This window comes from Camelus ferus, chromosome 7 (assembly GCF_009834535.1).
Source record: "Camelus ferus isolate YT-003-E chromosome 7, BCGSAC_Cfer_1.0, whole genome shotgun sequence".
NCBI classification, from domain to species: domain Eukaryota; kingdom Metazoa; phylum Chordata; class Mammalia; order Artiodactyla; family Camelidae; genus Camelus; species Camelus ferus.
Window position 1 is genome coordinate 16183169 of NC_045702.1, and position 17065 is coordinate 16200233.

The 17065-nt window shown below is 37.6% G+C and overlaps 1 protein-coding gene across 8 annotated transcripts in view; it reads left to right on the forward strand.

Annotated features, from left to right (window-relative positions):
* The window catches only part of LOC102521575 (putative RNA-binding protein Luc7-like 2), a 52225-nt gene extending 38800 nt beyond the window's left edge, over positions 1-13425 (forward strand). For 5 of the 8 annotated variants that reach the window (XM_032483456.1, XM_032483459.1, XM_032483458.1 and 2 more), the window contains 5 exons: positions 1294-1470; positions 2954-3045; positions 5226-5255; positions 8474-8665; positions 12140-13425. In XM_032483456.1, the coding sequence (XP_032339347.1) occupies positions 1294-1470; positions 2954-3045; positions 5226-5255; positions 8474-8665; positions 12140-12317 (669 nt within the window). In that variant the 3' untranslated portion in view covers positions 12318-13425. Of the gene's footprint in view, positions 1-1293; positions 1471-2953; positions 3046-5225; positions 5256-8473; positions 8673-12139 lie in introns of those variants that run through there. The other 3 variants (XM_032483457.1, XM_032483461.1, XM_032483462.1) reach the window with 2 other exon arrangements.
* Positions 13426-17065: the final 3640 nt, after the last annotated feature.

Genomic DNA, 17065 nt, shown 5'->3' on the forward strand with positions numbered 1-17065 from the left:
ATATTTTATTATATAACCACAGTAGAATTACCTGAATCAAGAAGTAACACTGATACAATACTAATAGTTAATCTGAAGACTGTTCAAATTTTGCCATTTGTCCTAATAATGTTCTTTTTCAAAAAAGAAAGGAAATTTTTTTTGTTTAACATCCAGTCCAGGATCATGTGTTGCATTTAGTTGTATGTCTCTCTAGTCCCCTTTAATCTGGTACCTCAGTCTTTGTCTGACGTGATCTTGACAGTTTTGAAAAGTATAGATCAGTTATCCTGTAAAATGTCCTTCACTTTGGGTTTGTCTAATACTTCTTCCTGGTTAGATATTTGAGAGGAATACCACTGAAGTGATGTTAAATCCTGTCAGAAGGCTGTTAGTAGCTTGTCCACTTCTGGTAATGTTGCCTGTTTTCCTACTGTGAAGTTACTGTGTTTCCCTTTATAATTAATATCTTGGTATTGACACTGTAAGTGTCTATTTCCCATTGCTTTTTGATCCACATGTTATAGCAGCCACTGATGATCTTCATCTGAATCTACTGACTCCCTTTTATAGAACTTTTTTATAGATTCTATCCAGTAATGTCTGCATGTGTCTCCTTAACGAAAGCTGCCTGGAAGCTTGGAAATGTCATGTTTTTGATTGGGCATGCTGCTGCTTCATACAAAAGACAGGGTGCAGTGGATACACAAAGCCACTAATATTTATTATTTCATTAATGAACTTAATATAAATAAAATGAGTATGAGGCATCTTAATCTCAGTAAGGCACCTTTCATCTTTTGTCTTACAGAGCTACTCCTTTTAATAGGAAGTCTTTGTATGCCCTGTCCACAGTTCCAGAGGGTGGGGAATGATCTGTGGGGAAGAAGGCAGCGAAAGGAAGCTGTAATAGTATGGAAGACATACATTCCTTTTCTGCAATCATGGGCGATTCTGCTTCCTTGACCTTTCTCTGATGTATAGTTTTGGGGTTGCTGCATTTTTAACAAGAATTATAGAAAACGTTGTAGAACACTGAGAAAACTTTTTCAGAAAGTCGTGTTCCATATCATGTTAGAATTGTTATGGTGGTTCCTGGCAAAAGGTATTTAAGGCTCTGATCATTCATTTCTAGTAGAGAGGTCCTGAGGACAGAGAATAGGGGGAATGAGGAGTCTGTAATTTTCATGACAAAATCACCATGCTTTCTGTGTGTTGATTAGAAACATTTTTGGTATAAACATAGTGTATTTTGTTTAATTGTATGATTTTAACGTGGTTTATGTGAACATTATTTTTCTCACTTTCGTTTAGGAAGTTTATCGGAATTCTATGCCAGCTTCCAGTTTCCAGCAGCAGAAACTTCGAGTCTGTGAAGTCTGCTCTGCCTATTTAGGGCTTCATGATAATGACAGGCGGCTGGCTGATCATTTTGGGGGTAAACTGCACCTGGGATTTATTGAAATAAGAGAGAAGCTTGAAGAATTAAAGGTACATTGGTAAATTAAGGCCTCCCCCTTTGTCCAGTTTAGCCACTCATTCTTTTGATATGTGTAAGTTGTCTTTTTGTATAGTTGGGGGGTTTTTTGTATAGTATTCTTAATTGTGATTAAGACTGTTCTTAACTGTGATTCTGTTAATAGTTAATATTGAATAGTGTAGGATTGTAACTAGAAATACCATCTTGTTTAATGGATGATATCTAGGAAACAGATTTTAAAGTACTATTTCTCTTATTCTGGAAGGTAGTAATTTTGTGTTAGATACGATGTTGAATTAGGAGTCTTGCTAACTGGGTTCTAAAATAATTCATACAAGTCCCCTAAAATTTCCGATGATGTTTTCTTTTTAATAAAATCAGTAACATTAATGTAATAATATTTACTTTTAAGGAAGATTTTTTAAAAGCTCCAGCATTTATTTGGAGTATTTTGCAGTTCACTAAATAGCATACTTGTGGTACCTCTAATTTTTTCTTCTGCCCCCATTTCAGAAAGGATTTATTTTTTTAAAAAGGACAGTCACTGTCACTTAAGTATGTAGGCTGTTGTGAAAAAGGCAACACAACTCTTACTCGTCTGCTGATTTCTTTTGAGAAGATGAGCAAACAAAAAAAGAGGGAGGATATTTCTAAGGAGGTAAACATAAGCAGAAGTCAGTGGATATGACCAGTTTACTTTTCAACAGTCTGATGTGGCTAGTTTTTTAAAAAATTGTGGGACTGTAGTATTTTGTCATGAATTGAGAACTTGCTCAAAGATGGCAAACATTGGATAGTGACTTTTTGTGTAGTTACCACTGAAATTAACCCAAGACCATAGTTTGATACTTAAAATAATGTGGAATCAAAATCACTTAGGGACATCTCCGTGTTTGTAGTTAACCGTGAGCTCTTCTCAGTATTCTGAGTACCTAGGATGATCCTGGGTAAGTTTTTTGAAATGACAAGTTGAGTTTCACTATAGTGAATGGTTATTGAGCTCTAATTTAAAACTCAAAAAAAACGGTAATTGGAAACCTTTGCAAATACAGACCTAGCAACAGAACTGTTTAGCATTTCACCGGTATCTTTAAAAGCAGCAGCATCAGGATTGTAAGTAGAAATTGACAGAAGACATTTCCATATTGGAAATCAGAGAGCTTGGAAACTTGTAGGAATTTATAATGATTGATGGTTTTTTTAAAAAATTCATTTTTATAGAATTTAGAAGACCTTAAGAGGAGAAAAGTCTTATAAAAGTGATTTTGAAATACTAAGAAGTCATAGAGAAATATGAAATTGTACATAAAAAGAAGGGGAGATTTTGGAAACCAGTCTTGTAAGCTTAATGATTATACTTGGCAAAACTTCAAATTTAATTGTTATTAAAAAGCTTTTGATGTTAGATATGGTGAAGTTTAGGATAGTGCTCATTAAGAATGGGCCCATACTTCTCCTCATTTATTATTATTTGAACTGTCATTGTTTTTTAAGAGAGTTGTAGCTGAGAAGCAGGAGAAAAGAAACCAGGAACGCCTGAAAAGAAGAGAAGAAAGGGAGAGAGAAGAAAGGGAGAAGCTGAGGAGGTATGGAGTAATTAACTGAGTAGTCCAAGTATCTGAGGTTGAATATCCCCAGTTCTGAAAAGAGATGTGATTGATACAAGATTTTAGATGTTAATAAATCTGGACATGGGAAATTTCTTTAAAATACTGACATATGAAATAATGTTTATTCAACTATGTTAACTTATGGCCATTTAAGTCAAGTCAAGAAGATTTCCTTCAGAATGTGTGGAAGAGGGAGTAAAGAGTGTGTCGTATCTATCTGTTTAGTAAGATTTATAATAAAGCCCCTGTCTGGCCCTCTGATTTTCACAATGGGCTAGCTTTGTACCAGGCTGGTGTAGAACTGTTTTATTGATATATTGTGTACTTGTTGATAAAATGTTTGGGTGGTTATTTGTTTGTTTCATTGATTATTTTTACATTGTACTTTGATTCTATATTTCTTCAGTTTAGGAGCTATAAACTATAAAATTTTATTAAGTTAATAGCTAAATGTGAACAATTCTTTTTATACTGATTAGTTGATAAAATCATACGATTCTTATTTAGAATGTCTACGTGTTGAGTCACTTTTACCCATTTGCAGCAAACTATTACGTAAAGCATCATATTTATAACTTCAACAATTTTCAGATGGATGAGTTTGCCATAAAAGATTTACCTGCAGTTCTAACTTAGTGTTCCCTTAATTGTATTACACATCTCTGAAATTTAAACACCTTCTCTTCGGCCAATGTTGTGCTTCAGTTAATTAAAACCCTGGATAATAATGTGACTAGGTCATGTCGACTTCCTCTAAGCTTTGAGCATGTTACATATACTCAGTCTATTTGAAGATGTTTAAACTGACTTCATTTGTTACATGGCTTGTAATGATTTTGCACTGTAATGACAAAAACAAAACAAAGTTACATATTGGACATGTTCCTGTTTAGAGGAAGTGCTGTATTTTAGTAACTTCAGAGCTTTATCTCTTTTGTGTATACTAAGTTTCTGTGAGAATATTGCCCAATATTGTAATGTTTTAGACAGTATGAATGGCATTAGAAATGTCAGTTTAAGTTAAAATTCAGAATATAGTGCCACTAATATAAATGATTCAACTGAGGTAATAGTCAAATGAGAGAAAACATTCTTTGCAGGACTACATTTTCACATCTGTAGATGATGAGAAAGTACATCTTATCTTACTCTTTAATGCCAAGTGGCAAATTTCGTTTAACATTGATTATTATAAAATGTTAACACTGCTTCAGAAACATTTAAAACATTTTTTTAGTCTTTGAACTTGAGGAGATACTGTGCCTAAGTATGGAAGATGAGGAAATTACAAGTGAGTACAGAATTACACACAAATGGGATTACAACTATGGTAATGAAAAGAATAATGATACAAATTACTGTCACTTACTGGATGCTGCTTATGTGCCCATTGTGCTAAGAATTTACCTATATTAATTCATCTAATACTTAGAACCCTCCTGTGAAATTTCTGTTACTGTCCCTCTTTTGCAAATGACAAACTGAAGGAAGATACATAATCTGTCCAGGCCACACAGATAGTGGTGGAAATGGTTACAGCTTGCATCAGGCTGAATCCAAAGCCGTGCTTCAACCATGCTACATATTCTCCACACACACATACAAAACCAATCCTGTGACTTCCTAGTAACCATAATATTAGATGTTACTATTTATTGAGCTTTAATTGTGTGCTAGTAAGTGTAAAGATTGCTTTTTATATAAGAGTATCACGTGTCATAATAAGAAACATTGTACAATTGAGTCGTGTTCTAGGGATTATAGTACGAAGTGGTAATTCCAAAGTATAAGCGTGTCAGCTTAGAAATTTTACTCTGTTCCCGGAGAAAAAGAAGAAATGACAAAGATACAAATAACAGAAGATTTTTTTCCAGATTGGGAAGTGGTTTTTGGAGAACTAGGGAGTTGTGCTGTATAGGAGTGTTAGTCTCCTAGGAGCATATTCTTTTTTAAGAGCCGGGTATCCTAAACAGGTACGCCCAGGTCGGGAAGTCTGCAGAGTTTGTGGTACCTTTTGGAAAAATTCGTGTGTGTACATACACGCCTTATATTTATAAAATTAATACAAAATTAGAAATGAGGAAGAATGTAATTAGCACATTGTACTTCTTCCTTATTTATAGTTACTTTTCTAAAAATAGATATTCTTTTTTTAGGTCTCGATCACATAGCAAGAATCCCAAAAGGTAGGTATTATACACAATAAGTTTAAGTGGTGAAGCTGTATTTTTCAAAGGTAGTTTTTATAGATTAAGTATCTTTTAAAAGTGAATGAGAATTAACAGATTAGTACTCTAAATTCTTTTGTAGTTCACACTTGTGCAACATCATTTGAGAAGAAATTGGTCTGCAGATACTTATGGGCTACAATTTAGTTTTATCAGAGTAAAATCATATGCAGTGCCCTGGAGTTACAGAGAAAGCTAAAAATATTTCAGAGTATTTCATTAAAATCTTCCTTAGAAGCTAAGAGTAAATATGTGACAGGATTTATTTTTTTAAATCAATTTGGATGATTCGTAAGAAACACATTCTAAGAGGCTGAAAATATAACTAGTTTAAATAGTTGGATACATTCTGAGTGAGGGATTCATGATGAGTTACTGAGGGAAACTAAAATGTTTAGTTTGCACCTGATACTGACTTTGACTTTACTGCTTCTCCCTTTGTACAGTGAGGAGGAGTACAGTGTAAAAGAGGAGGAGGAAGATAACTTTTGACTTTTGGCACTAATGTTTGTGAGCTTTTAGAAGCCTTTTTTTTTTTTTTAATACAGTTTTTACTAGTTTTTAGTAATTTTTCCTGAGGTGATAAGACATGGTATTCTTTATCATTCTTAATTCTTCGTGTGCCATTCTCATTTCTGTCCTTGAGCCTTTCTCATGGATCCATTCCTCCCCAGAATGCCCTTTCTCACTGTTTTCAGATCCTGCCATTCCTGTTTTTCAGATCACATCATCTTTTTGAAACCTTCTGAGTACCCTTGACTCTAAAAAGTAACTATTTCCCAAGAACTTTTTCCCTGTAAACTAGAGCATTTATTGTTATGAAGGAAAAACTTTATGTTCTGTTACATGTCCCTTAGTACTTTTTAGAGTCTTTCAGTGGTATTTCTGCTTAAAACACTAAAGACTAAGACATTAATAAACAGGATCAATTGTGTAAACTAATTTATATTGTTGTTTCTCAATCCAGGATGAGAAGTGGAAACATTACATGATGATACTATTCTTTTTTACTGGTTGATTCATGCAAGCTGGTCGAAGACATATTTAACCCATTTGTACGTAGAACATCTTTAGATACTCATGCCAGAGATTTCATTTCTGCTACTCTGGGCCAAGCCACTTATCACCTCACTATTACAGTAGCCTCTTAACCAGTCTCTTGATTGTTTTTGCCTACTTCCCTTCTTCACCTCAGTCTGTTTTGTACACATCAGCCAGAATGATTTCTTTAAAAAGTGAAATAAGTTGTATCTGTCCTCTCCTCAAACCCTCCAAACGTACTCTGTTCACTCACAGGAGTTGAAATCCTCCCCATGGCTTTTAAGTAGAGTGATCCGTCTGCCCTCAGACAGTTAGTTACAGTTTATTTTTTGTCTCAGCATATTTATTAATAGCTCCCCCTTTCCCTCTGAATATTTCAGTGTTAAGAACATCTTGGTTTGAATGACAAAGTACTTGGTCATCCTGCTTGATAGACTCCTGGTGTTACCCGTCGTCCTTGTTTCATTACAGCCAGAACAGGTCTCTTCTATTCCTTTGACAGGCTGAACTTTTTCCCACCTCAGGGCCTTTGCGTCTGTATTTCCTTTACCTGAAGCAGTCTTCTCAGTTGGCTGATTAGCTCATTTCCTTACTTCATTTTGTCTTTGCTTAAATGCTATTTTTAAAGAAAAGCCAAAGAAAAGAAAAGAAAAGAAAAGAAAAGAAAAGAAAAGAAAAGAAAAGAAAAGAAAAGAAAAGAAAAGCCTTTCCTGCCTATTCTGTATAAAAAATGACCGCCTCATTTCTCTTTCCATTTTTACCTTTCCTAATACATCATTTCTTTACTGCCTGACCTGTATTTTTTGCCTACATATCTATATAGACCTCTTTCTGGAGTATAAGCTCCATGAAGTTAAGGACTTTGCTTTATTTGCTGCTCAGTCTCCCTAGTACCTAGAACAGTACAGTAGGTACCCAGTAAATGTTTTTGCATTAATGAATAGTCTAGGGATGAAATTATGCATTGGAAGAAGTAGATTGATTATAATAGGTCAAAATGAGTGATAAGTTACCATTTGATAAATCTTGAATGAATTGATACTGTCTTTTTCCTATTTCTTTTCAGAAATATTTTAAATTGTGGAAATACTCTATTTAACTGTGGTTGATCCTAGGTCCACAATATGCTTTTCTTTGAAGCATTGTTGATATAAGCTGACTGTTCTTAAACTTCATTTAACAAAATAATCTTTTGAAAATAAACTCAATTTATAAATTATATCACCTGAATTAATGTGCTTTTAAACTTTAAAAAATGAGATGTTTTCTCATAATTTGACAAAGAGAATTAAAAATTTTTAAGAGCCTTACTGAGATTTATATACCCTAAGTTCACCTATTTTAACTGTGTAAGTCAATGCTTTTCAGTAAATTTAAAGATGCACAATTGACAAAATCCAGTTTAGAATGTTCTCATCACTCTTAAAGAGGCCCTTAACAAAGTTCATAGCTTTCTTCCCCATTGTTTCTCTCCTCCGCACATGCCACCCCCACCCTCGCCACACACACTAGTTAATTTTGTGACACAGTGAAGGCTACAGAAGTGTTTTTCCTTCTCTGTACTCCTATGTACTTGTAAATACTTTTTGTAAAAAAATAGGGAACTGTCTTAACTGTGTTTTGATTACACTGTGACTAGGCATATTGTGGGTGTTTAAACTTATTTTGGTGGTCATATAAGCTTTCTAATTCAGAGAGTAACTTACGCTAAATAATATTCTTCTCATGCGTCTCCTCCCTCCTGTCCATGTTCATCAGGTACAACACTTTGTTTCTAAAGTGTACTAAGAATCTTAGAAATTTAAATGAAATTAAGTTCATGAAGCAACTAGATAATCCTATCCCTGGCATGTAGTAGTGGTATAGATTGTGTCTTTCACGTCTAAAAATATTCCTGATGTAAATTTATACAATACTGATTGACCTCTGAGAACTAGTATTTTATTTTTGTTTTGAATTTCTAGTATTTATTTAATATACTAGCAATTTATTTTAATATAGATTTAGCTGATTTGAAATAGAATCAGCATTTTAATTAAAGCTCCTGAGGGATAGTTTCTCTTAAAGAAGGGGCTTTAGTCAATGAGAAATGTAGTGCCAACAAAGCTAAAAACTAAATGAAATATTTTTTGTAGATCTCGGTCCAGAGAGCATCGCAGACATCGGTCTCGCTCCATGTCACGGGAACGGAAAAGGAGAACTCGATCCAAATCTCGGGAGAAACGCCATCGCCACAGATCCCGCTCCAGCAGCCGTAGTCGCAGCCGCAGCCACCAGAGAAGTGGGCACAGTTCTAGAGACAGGAGCAGAGAGCGATCCAGGAGGAGGTACTGAGGTCCATAGGAGGATGTGGAACTACCTTTGTGGTTTAGACTTGGAATACTAGTGGTGTGAACTTGCATCTGGTAACTTGGACACATTTGTGTGTGTATAACTTTTTTCCCCTGATTATATGGGTAGTTCAGAAAGAATATGCTTATGAGCCAGAGTTAAGAAATTGGAACCAGTATGTTCAGAGGTTATTGCTTTTCTACACTTAGTGTGTCTTGGGAAAAAAGTACTTTATGGGCAAATAATTTTAGTTACCAGTAATTGTTAGAGCTTTTTCAGTATGTATTGGCAAATTAAGGGCTCTGAGAAGTCCCTTCAGTAAAACTGGTTTACCTTTGTTTAACTTTTTGTTTTCCAAACTTAATTTTTCAGAGCAGACACATTCTAGTATATTCTTGCTTAATCTGCACTATAGGTGTGCATGTTATATATACAGTTAGCTTGGCAGTGCAGATTCAGAATTATAAGGAAGTTAGACTTCATTAGCATGGAAAAGGTGCAAGGAGGGCAGACCCAGGGTGAAGCATGTTTAAGGACTTGAATTAAGGGCAGAGGACTAGAATGTGGCACGGAGCCTTGGCACTCTCAGTCTGTACAGACCAAGCTCCCAAACTTCTCAGGTCACACAATGGCCCTTAGGAGCCAGGTCATTTCTATGGAACATAAAACATTTTTTGAGTCCCTAGTACCTACTAATCTTAAATTTTCTATGGGTATATTCCACATGAAGCCCATGATAGATTTTTAACAGCTTTCTGCAGATTTTTTTTTTTTTTTTTTGACCCTCAACTAGCCATTCCCTGAAACCACTCAAAAACTGAGTTGGATGTAATAGGCTCTTTGTTGTATTCTTGCCTTGATCCAAGTAGCTTAGTGAGGTATAACTGATAAAACTGTAAGACATTTCAAGTGTTCATCATGATTTGATACACATATACATTGTGAAAGGATTCCACACATCTAGTTAGTTAACATATCCATTACCTCACATGTATTTTTTGGTGAGAACATTTAAGTTCTGCTCTCTTAGCAAACCAAGTAGTTCTTAAGGTGACTTTAAGTCAGTAATAATTATATATTTTCTGCTGTACTAGGCTTAGTTAAAAAAAAAATAAATATAATGTAGTTGAGCAACTTTATTCAAGTGAGTTAAGACACAGGACTAACATCTTTGACAGTAATCAGACTGACCTAACAAAGAGCTAACCTGTATATATGGCACAGACTAAATAATATAGGAACTTAGATGAGGGAAGTAGAGTAATTTATAAAAATGGCTTCAGGGGAGTAGATAAAACCTAAATAAAGTGGGTATAATCTGAGTAGGTAAAGTCAGATAGGAAAAATATTCTAGGCAAATGCAGAGAATGAGCAGGGAATTTATAAGGGACAGGGTTCCTTGTAGTGTGATTTTAGGCCAGTTATCTCACATTCTTAAAACTGCAGGCACACAGTCCAGTGCCCAGAAATACACATTTTTAAAAGTTCTCCATGAATCTTACCTGTACTGTAAATTTTGAGAATCAGCTTGCTGGTTGATAGAAGACAGTTTCTCTTGTCTACTTGCCCACCTGTCAGTTGTTTCTGGTGGTGAGAATGGAGTCTCATCTGGGACTGTGTTAGCCTAGTCCCTGGTGCTTCCTCCATTTATGAAGTTGTACAGGAAAATTTCCATCATACTACCTGACACCCCTAATCTAATATTTTCAGCATGTTCATAAAGATTATTTTTGCAAAACTTAAAGTTTTGCTTTTCTCAAGAGCACTTCTAATCTTGATACTCAAATTATTCTTTCAAAGCAACTTTTTTTTTGCCAAAAATTAGCAGACAGTTGCTATTAAAATCTACCATGTTACTACATAAAAGAGGACATCAAGTTACTGCTACATAGTATTTGAGTTTAAATTTCAAGGTAAAAGTTCCAGTTAAAGGGCTTTTATAAATTTGCTCTTCTCCTGCTCCAGCTGGTCTCTGATACAATAGTCTGTGCCCTTTCCTGACAACAGTTACCCTTGGTAAATAAGGACTGTTTGCATTTTTTGCTGGCCTGCTCTGTTCAGATACATACAATGCAGACTAGAGTCAGACTGCTTGGATTAAAGTGGCCTTGGCCAAATGATCTAATTACCCCTCTTGTCTTTCCTTATCTACTTAGTAGAAGAGTGCCTGCTTTATCAGGATTATTGGTAGTTTGAGTGAAATATTGAGTGAAAACAGCTTCTGTCTGGGACATTATACTCTGGCAAAACAGTTGATATTCATCTCATGATTTTTGTTATTACTAATCCTGGGACTTACCACCAACGTGTGTCCTTAATCTTAGGCATCGTCTCAATCATCTCTCTTCCTATTCCATTCCTGCAAAGACTGTGGAGCAGGATGTGCACTGTGTGATTCAGCACAGTTTTAAGTTAAGCTTATTTAAAACCTTAAGTAGAATGCTCAGTCTTTTCGGTTTAATCTTCCTTAACTATATTTCTAAAACTGGGTAGTATAGTAGTAATTTTTTCCTGACTTAGAAGTTGAAAGTATTATTTAATCAGGCCTCAGATCCTAATTCTGAACATGGGTTAAGTGAGATAATTTTGTACAAGTATCATGTCACGTGTAAAGAACCAAATAAATGTAATATGTTACTGATTCATTCTAGATGTTGAAGGTATAGAAGATTCCATATTAATTCTGATCCCCCAGTGTCCTTTGATGTTCCTTCTGATTGAATCTCTGGTATAAGCTTGTTATTATTTACCTTTCTTGTTGAGTTGGGTATGAGAATGGAGAGGCCGTATTAAGAATCAAGTTGTGGTTAGTCAAGATTTATTATAGTGTGATCATCATTCTGTCTTCTATTCTGGTTTTTTTCTCTTGGTTGAATGAGCTAACTCAGGAGGCGTAAAGTAATGTTTTATAATAATAAATGGTTACTTAAAGCCATATCATTGACTAGTTCTCTTACCTAAGTGTTGGCAAACTGTTGCCTGCAAGCCAGATCTGGCCCCATAGTCTTTTTTTTTATATAGCCAGTGAGCTATGGATGATGGTTTTTACATTACTAAGGGGTTGATGAAAAAGAATATACCATACTTTGCAACACCTACAACATTTAGGTCTCTGGCCAGACAGCAAAGAAAAAATGGTTCCTGTAGCATCCTAGGCCATTGATTGCCATCCATTCTATTACATATTTTTTAAAAACCAGATAACATCTTAAAGGTATTATTTTTACATTAAATATATTTGCTATGAACTAGAGAAGCTTTAGGATTGCCTCTGAGATAATGAGAATGACCTATAAATCAGTACCCTTAGCAAATGCAGTAGTCCTCTTTTTCTGTCAGAAAACTGACTCCTCAGTCTTTCTTGGATGTATTCTGTATATCTTCAGCTAATCAGTACCTTAATATTTATCCGATTCATTTGGATTTTGGGTTTCCCAACACATTTTGCTCCTCAAATTAATATTTTTCAGATCCTCAAAAGAAAGATTCAGAGACCAAGACTTAGCATCACGTGACAGAGACAGGAATTCAAGAGACAGATCACCTCGTGACAGAGATCGAAAAGATAAGAAGCGGTCCTATGAGAGCGCTAATGGCAGATCAGAAGACAGGAGGAGCTCTGAAGAGCGCGAAGCAGGGGAGATATAATTAGCTGTGTACATATCCTCAGTCCTTAAGCTTCCTCTGGCGTTACATACTATTGTTTAGTTTACAGCTGTTCGGGGTTGACACAGTGAGCAGTTCCAGACACCGATCCAGCTAGGCTAGGTGTACAGTATCTAACTTGATCTGAGCTTGTTTTCTTTGGTGAAGCCTAAAGCTACATCCATAGTTTCTGGTGAACCTGCAATTCTAAAAAGTACAGTTTTATACAATAAGACACCGATGTCTTTATTCTTTCTAGTAGGAGTTGATAGTGAAATGAATTGTGTTACTTGCCTTGGGATTTTTTTGAATATTTGTAAAATGCTTCCTTTCTAGTCCAAACAACAGCAACATTGGGACTTTCTTTTTAATCCTTTCTCTGACTCTGTATCCTCCTGATGCCTCTACCCTCTAATTAATTGTAAGAGAAAGGGGTGCAGGGAAGCAATATAACTTCTGTCCTAAGGTTCTGTTCCCATTATTACTAGCTGATTACAGTTCAGAACATTTATACTGGAATGTATGCTGGAGAAATTTAAAATACTAGGAGTTTTGTTTGTTTGTCTAATGGTGCCTATTTTAGAGTGGGGAGTTGAACAGCTGTTGCATTACATATTTGCTTTTTTATTGAAATTTTGAAATCAAACGTCTTGATTTTTCTGTTCCATTGAATTGCTATGTTCAGGTTTTGAGAAGGGGGTGGGGGCAGGGACTTTCATAAGCACTTCTTGTTTTATTTTGTGTGTGTGGAATATAAAGACTACACCCTTATTGTAAAAAGTAATAAAATGAAAGAATCACCACCACCATTAGACTGTAACTTGTCTAGTAAGTTGTCTCTAGAACTATTTGCTGTGGCCATTTCTATTCTGTTGTATCATTAATAGTGCCTTACTGTGCAAGGCACCAAAGGAAAGAAACATACACTTGCAAAGATTCAAGATGAACTGTCACGCCACCTGGGCTCTTGCTGAACTATATTCCAGCTTCTCCAGGGCTGTCTGTAACACCTGCCGTAGAGGACCAGACCTGCAGAAGAAACTGGGTATTCATTTGTTTTGTTTTTCTTCTCATTCAGCAAACAAATAAAAACATGGTGTAACCAATGTAATGAGACTAACAATTTCTGCATTGAAAAAATTTAAACAGTAGTTACTTGTGATTCTAGAAAAGCAACAAATGTGAGTATAGTTAACCAAGATCCTTTCAAGAACTATTTCTGTCTTTGGTGCCCTAAGTATAAAAAATTTGATGTAACAGGAATGTGGGCCTCAGAAAGGGAAACTTAAGCTAAGTGACATGAGATTTATGGCTAAAAGGGACACTCCTCAAGTTCCCAGCTTACCAAGTTGTGACTCATTAAATGAAGCTTTTCTGCCATGTTTGGTTCTGCACCTTCAGTTCATACAGAGTTTTATCTGAGACCCATCTGCATCACTGGCCCATTCCCTTCTCAGAAATTGTTTTGTACCTACTTTGTTTCTGGTGGTCTGCACTGTTCTCTTAAATCCTTACTTTAGACTTTGTACCTTAAGGTGTAGAGTGAGATCAAAAAGGAAGGCAGACTGTCTGGAACCTGACCTGTTACAGTGATAAATGTGGAGTTAAATACCAGATGCCACAACATGATTGAAAAATGTTATAGGATTACGTTTGTATAATTGGAACTTAACATTCATACGGTTAGGGAGAGAACAAGTATCACTAGGTGTTACTACAGCTGTGATACGTTGGCAGTACAGGCTGCCTGGCCACTAACAAACTGGTCAGCAACAGCCAGTGAAGGATGTCGCCATCGTCCAGGGCTGGGCACCATGGTGGATCGCCTTGCCTCCGGTGCATTTGAGTCTGCTTTCTACAGCAGCCCTTTGAGCCAGAGCCCAGCATGCATTCGAGTTGTCATTCAGTGTAGGAATTTGTCACTCATTGTGGTAAACGTGTTAATTTGTCCTTCTATGTGGTACCTTTCAAAAGAGTATTGTTTTAGGTAATGGCCCATCTTCATTATGTAAGTTTTTATAGATAAATGTTGATGACAGTTTAAAAATCAAATACAGGATTTAACAAAAAATATCCAAGTAAGTATCACATAGCTTAAAAAAGTATACACAGTATACACATTTAAGGTGGATATTCAGCTGCTAAGTACTGGTATTGCTTACAGATTGTTAAACCATTGAAACATCTCCATCAGTCAGTAACTAGCTGCTGCCTTAAGTGCCTTCCCCCCCACTCAAAACCATCCTCTCATCTCTCAACATTGAGGTCTGGCACAGCTGAGAATCTTCAGAACCTTGATCCACCATAAACATGCTATACTGATAAGTATTTTGAAAAAAATCCTTGTCTATTTTTCCTACCTGGAAAAAAGCTGTTTATATCCATGATTTTGTTATACCCTGACTACTGGTATTTAGATTTTCCCAGGGTATAAATAAGGCAATACAAAGTTCTCTCTTTCCATTACCTGTTGCATTTTGGGTGAGGGGGAGTCTCAGCTTCATCAGAGTTAAGAAGCACAGGAGATGGCTGAGAATAGGCTCTTGATGGCACAAAGCTGACCGGGGGGACCAAGCATGGGACTACCAGAAGAGTGGGGCTGGGGCCCCAGGTGAGCAGGGCTTTGTGGGGTACTGGGGCCAGCAGGTATTTCTGAACTGTGACATATGCCTGCATGTTCTCCAAGTACCAGCAGAAACTAGGATGTCTGAGGTTCTGGGTCTACAAGCACACCTAGGGTCAGACCAAACTCATGGCTCCAGAGTAACATTTAGGCTGAAAGCAAGGCATTCTGACTCAGAACTGGGCTCTCAGTCAAGGATCCAGCAAGGGGGAAAAGCCAGCACCAGAACCTGTTCTAATACTGCTTTTGGAGAGGCTCCTAGGGTCCCAAATGCAATGCACGCCAGTAGCTAGATAATGTTGGCTGCCTGTAACAGAAGCTCCAACTCCAGGGTCTGTTGGTTTGCACGATTGAGTTCCACGTGACAGCTCCATTCTCAGCACTGAGCCAGATATCCAGATGAAGATACCAAACCAGGTTTGTCTTGCCTGATGCACAGCATACCAAATTGCTGAGACTCCAAGATTTGAGGCAAAGAGGGTTTTGTCACAAGGGAGCCAAGCAAGGAGACAGGAGAACAAATCTCAAACCTGCTTCCTCAAAGGTGAGGGGCTTGGGATATTTATGGGATGATGAATAAAAAAGCAGGGTGGTGTAAGATTGGGGGGGGGGCACATCTGCACAGGTATAACTAAGCTACTGTCCTCTGCATGTTGGAAAGGCCACCGAGCCAGCAGACACCCAGGCATGCCTAGCTGGAGGGTGGGCGGTCCCATCCGGCCTTAACCCACTCAGCTGAACTAGATGCACCTGAGACTCCAAGTTCCTGGGACATAACTTGGTCCAACGTCTTACTGTTCAAGCTTTGTGCTCCTTAGAGGATGTGCAAGTGTTGAGATAGCCTTGCTCAGTGAAGGCGGGTGAAATGGATTTGACTGATCACCACATAGTTTCACTCCTCTGCATCTTTTGATCATTCCTCAATCTCGAGGGAGGAGGCGATGCCCACTCTGGGTACTTCCTGCTGATAAGGGGCATAGACCCAACAAGGACAAGAGTAATGAAACTGTTTAGCATTCATTTGAAAATACTCTCTTGTTCCTGATTTCAAGTTAACATTTTGATCCCAACAAACAAGTAGCACCTATGTGCCAGCTGTCACAGCATTCATAGGCCCACCGTTGATCATTGAAACCAGGGATGTACCTTGAGGGAGCACACTGCATGCCAGATGTATTGATAAAATTCACACATCAAGTTGGGGATCAGCATCTCACCTATACATCTTAGAGTGTCTCAGCTGTAACCAGTTTGGCTGAAACACTTAGATATTAAATACAGAAGGGACACAGGCTGGGAAAAATAAATGCGGTTTATACAATATACTGACCAAGTAAACCCTTGATGGGGTAGTCACTAGGTTTAGTCAAAACAACAGGGGACAGGAAATTCTGTTGATTAGCCTAACTCGATGTTAATATCTGAGGGCTTTTTATCCTAAGTCGCAGTGAAGTTAGCAGTGGTTGAAAATTCAGGAGGAAGGGGGATGCCAAGCTGGCGAAGTAGAAGGACGCTCTTAGCTCATCTCCCATGAACGCACCAAAAGAGACATCCACAGACCCACTCATTCACTCAGAACACCCGCTGAACTTTGTGCCTACTTCAAAAGACAAAATTCCTCACAAAATCTGGTAGGAGAAAAAAAAAAAAGGAAAAAAGGAAATTAGTGCAGACTTGTCCCATGGGGAGAGAGTGGCAAAGGAGGAATAGCCCTGTTACACTGGGATGCCCCCTCCAACAGAGAGGTCAGTGGGGACCAAGGCGGAGCCTCTGAGGTTGAGGCGTGCATAGCAACTGCTCACAGAACTGAGAGAAACCGGCACATAGGGTCCCTGTGATCCCCAGCCCTACACTCGAGCTGGCAGGGCTGGGCTGGGACTGGCTGCCCGAACCAGGCAGAGGGCTGGGGATGACTGCCCAGAGGCAGCCGCTGGGCGGGAGTGTGCTGTGTGCCGTGGCTGGGAGTGTATACAGAACAGAATAGTCTGAGTCCCCCATAGAACAAGCAACGCTGCTGGTGCAAGTAGGCAAGAGGGGTGCGATGCAGCTGGGCCATAGCCACCATCTCTGCAGGCCCGCAGCACCATCGCTGGCTCATGAGAAGAGAGGCGAGGCTTAGCCACACCCA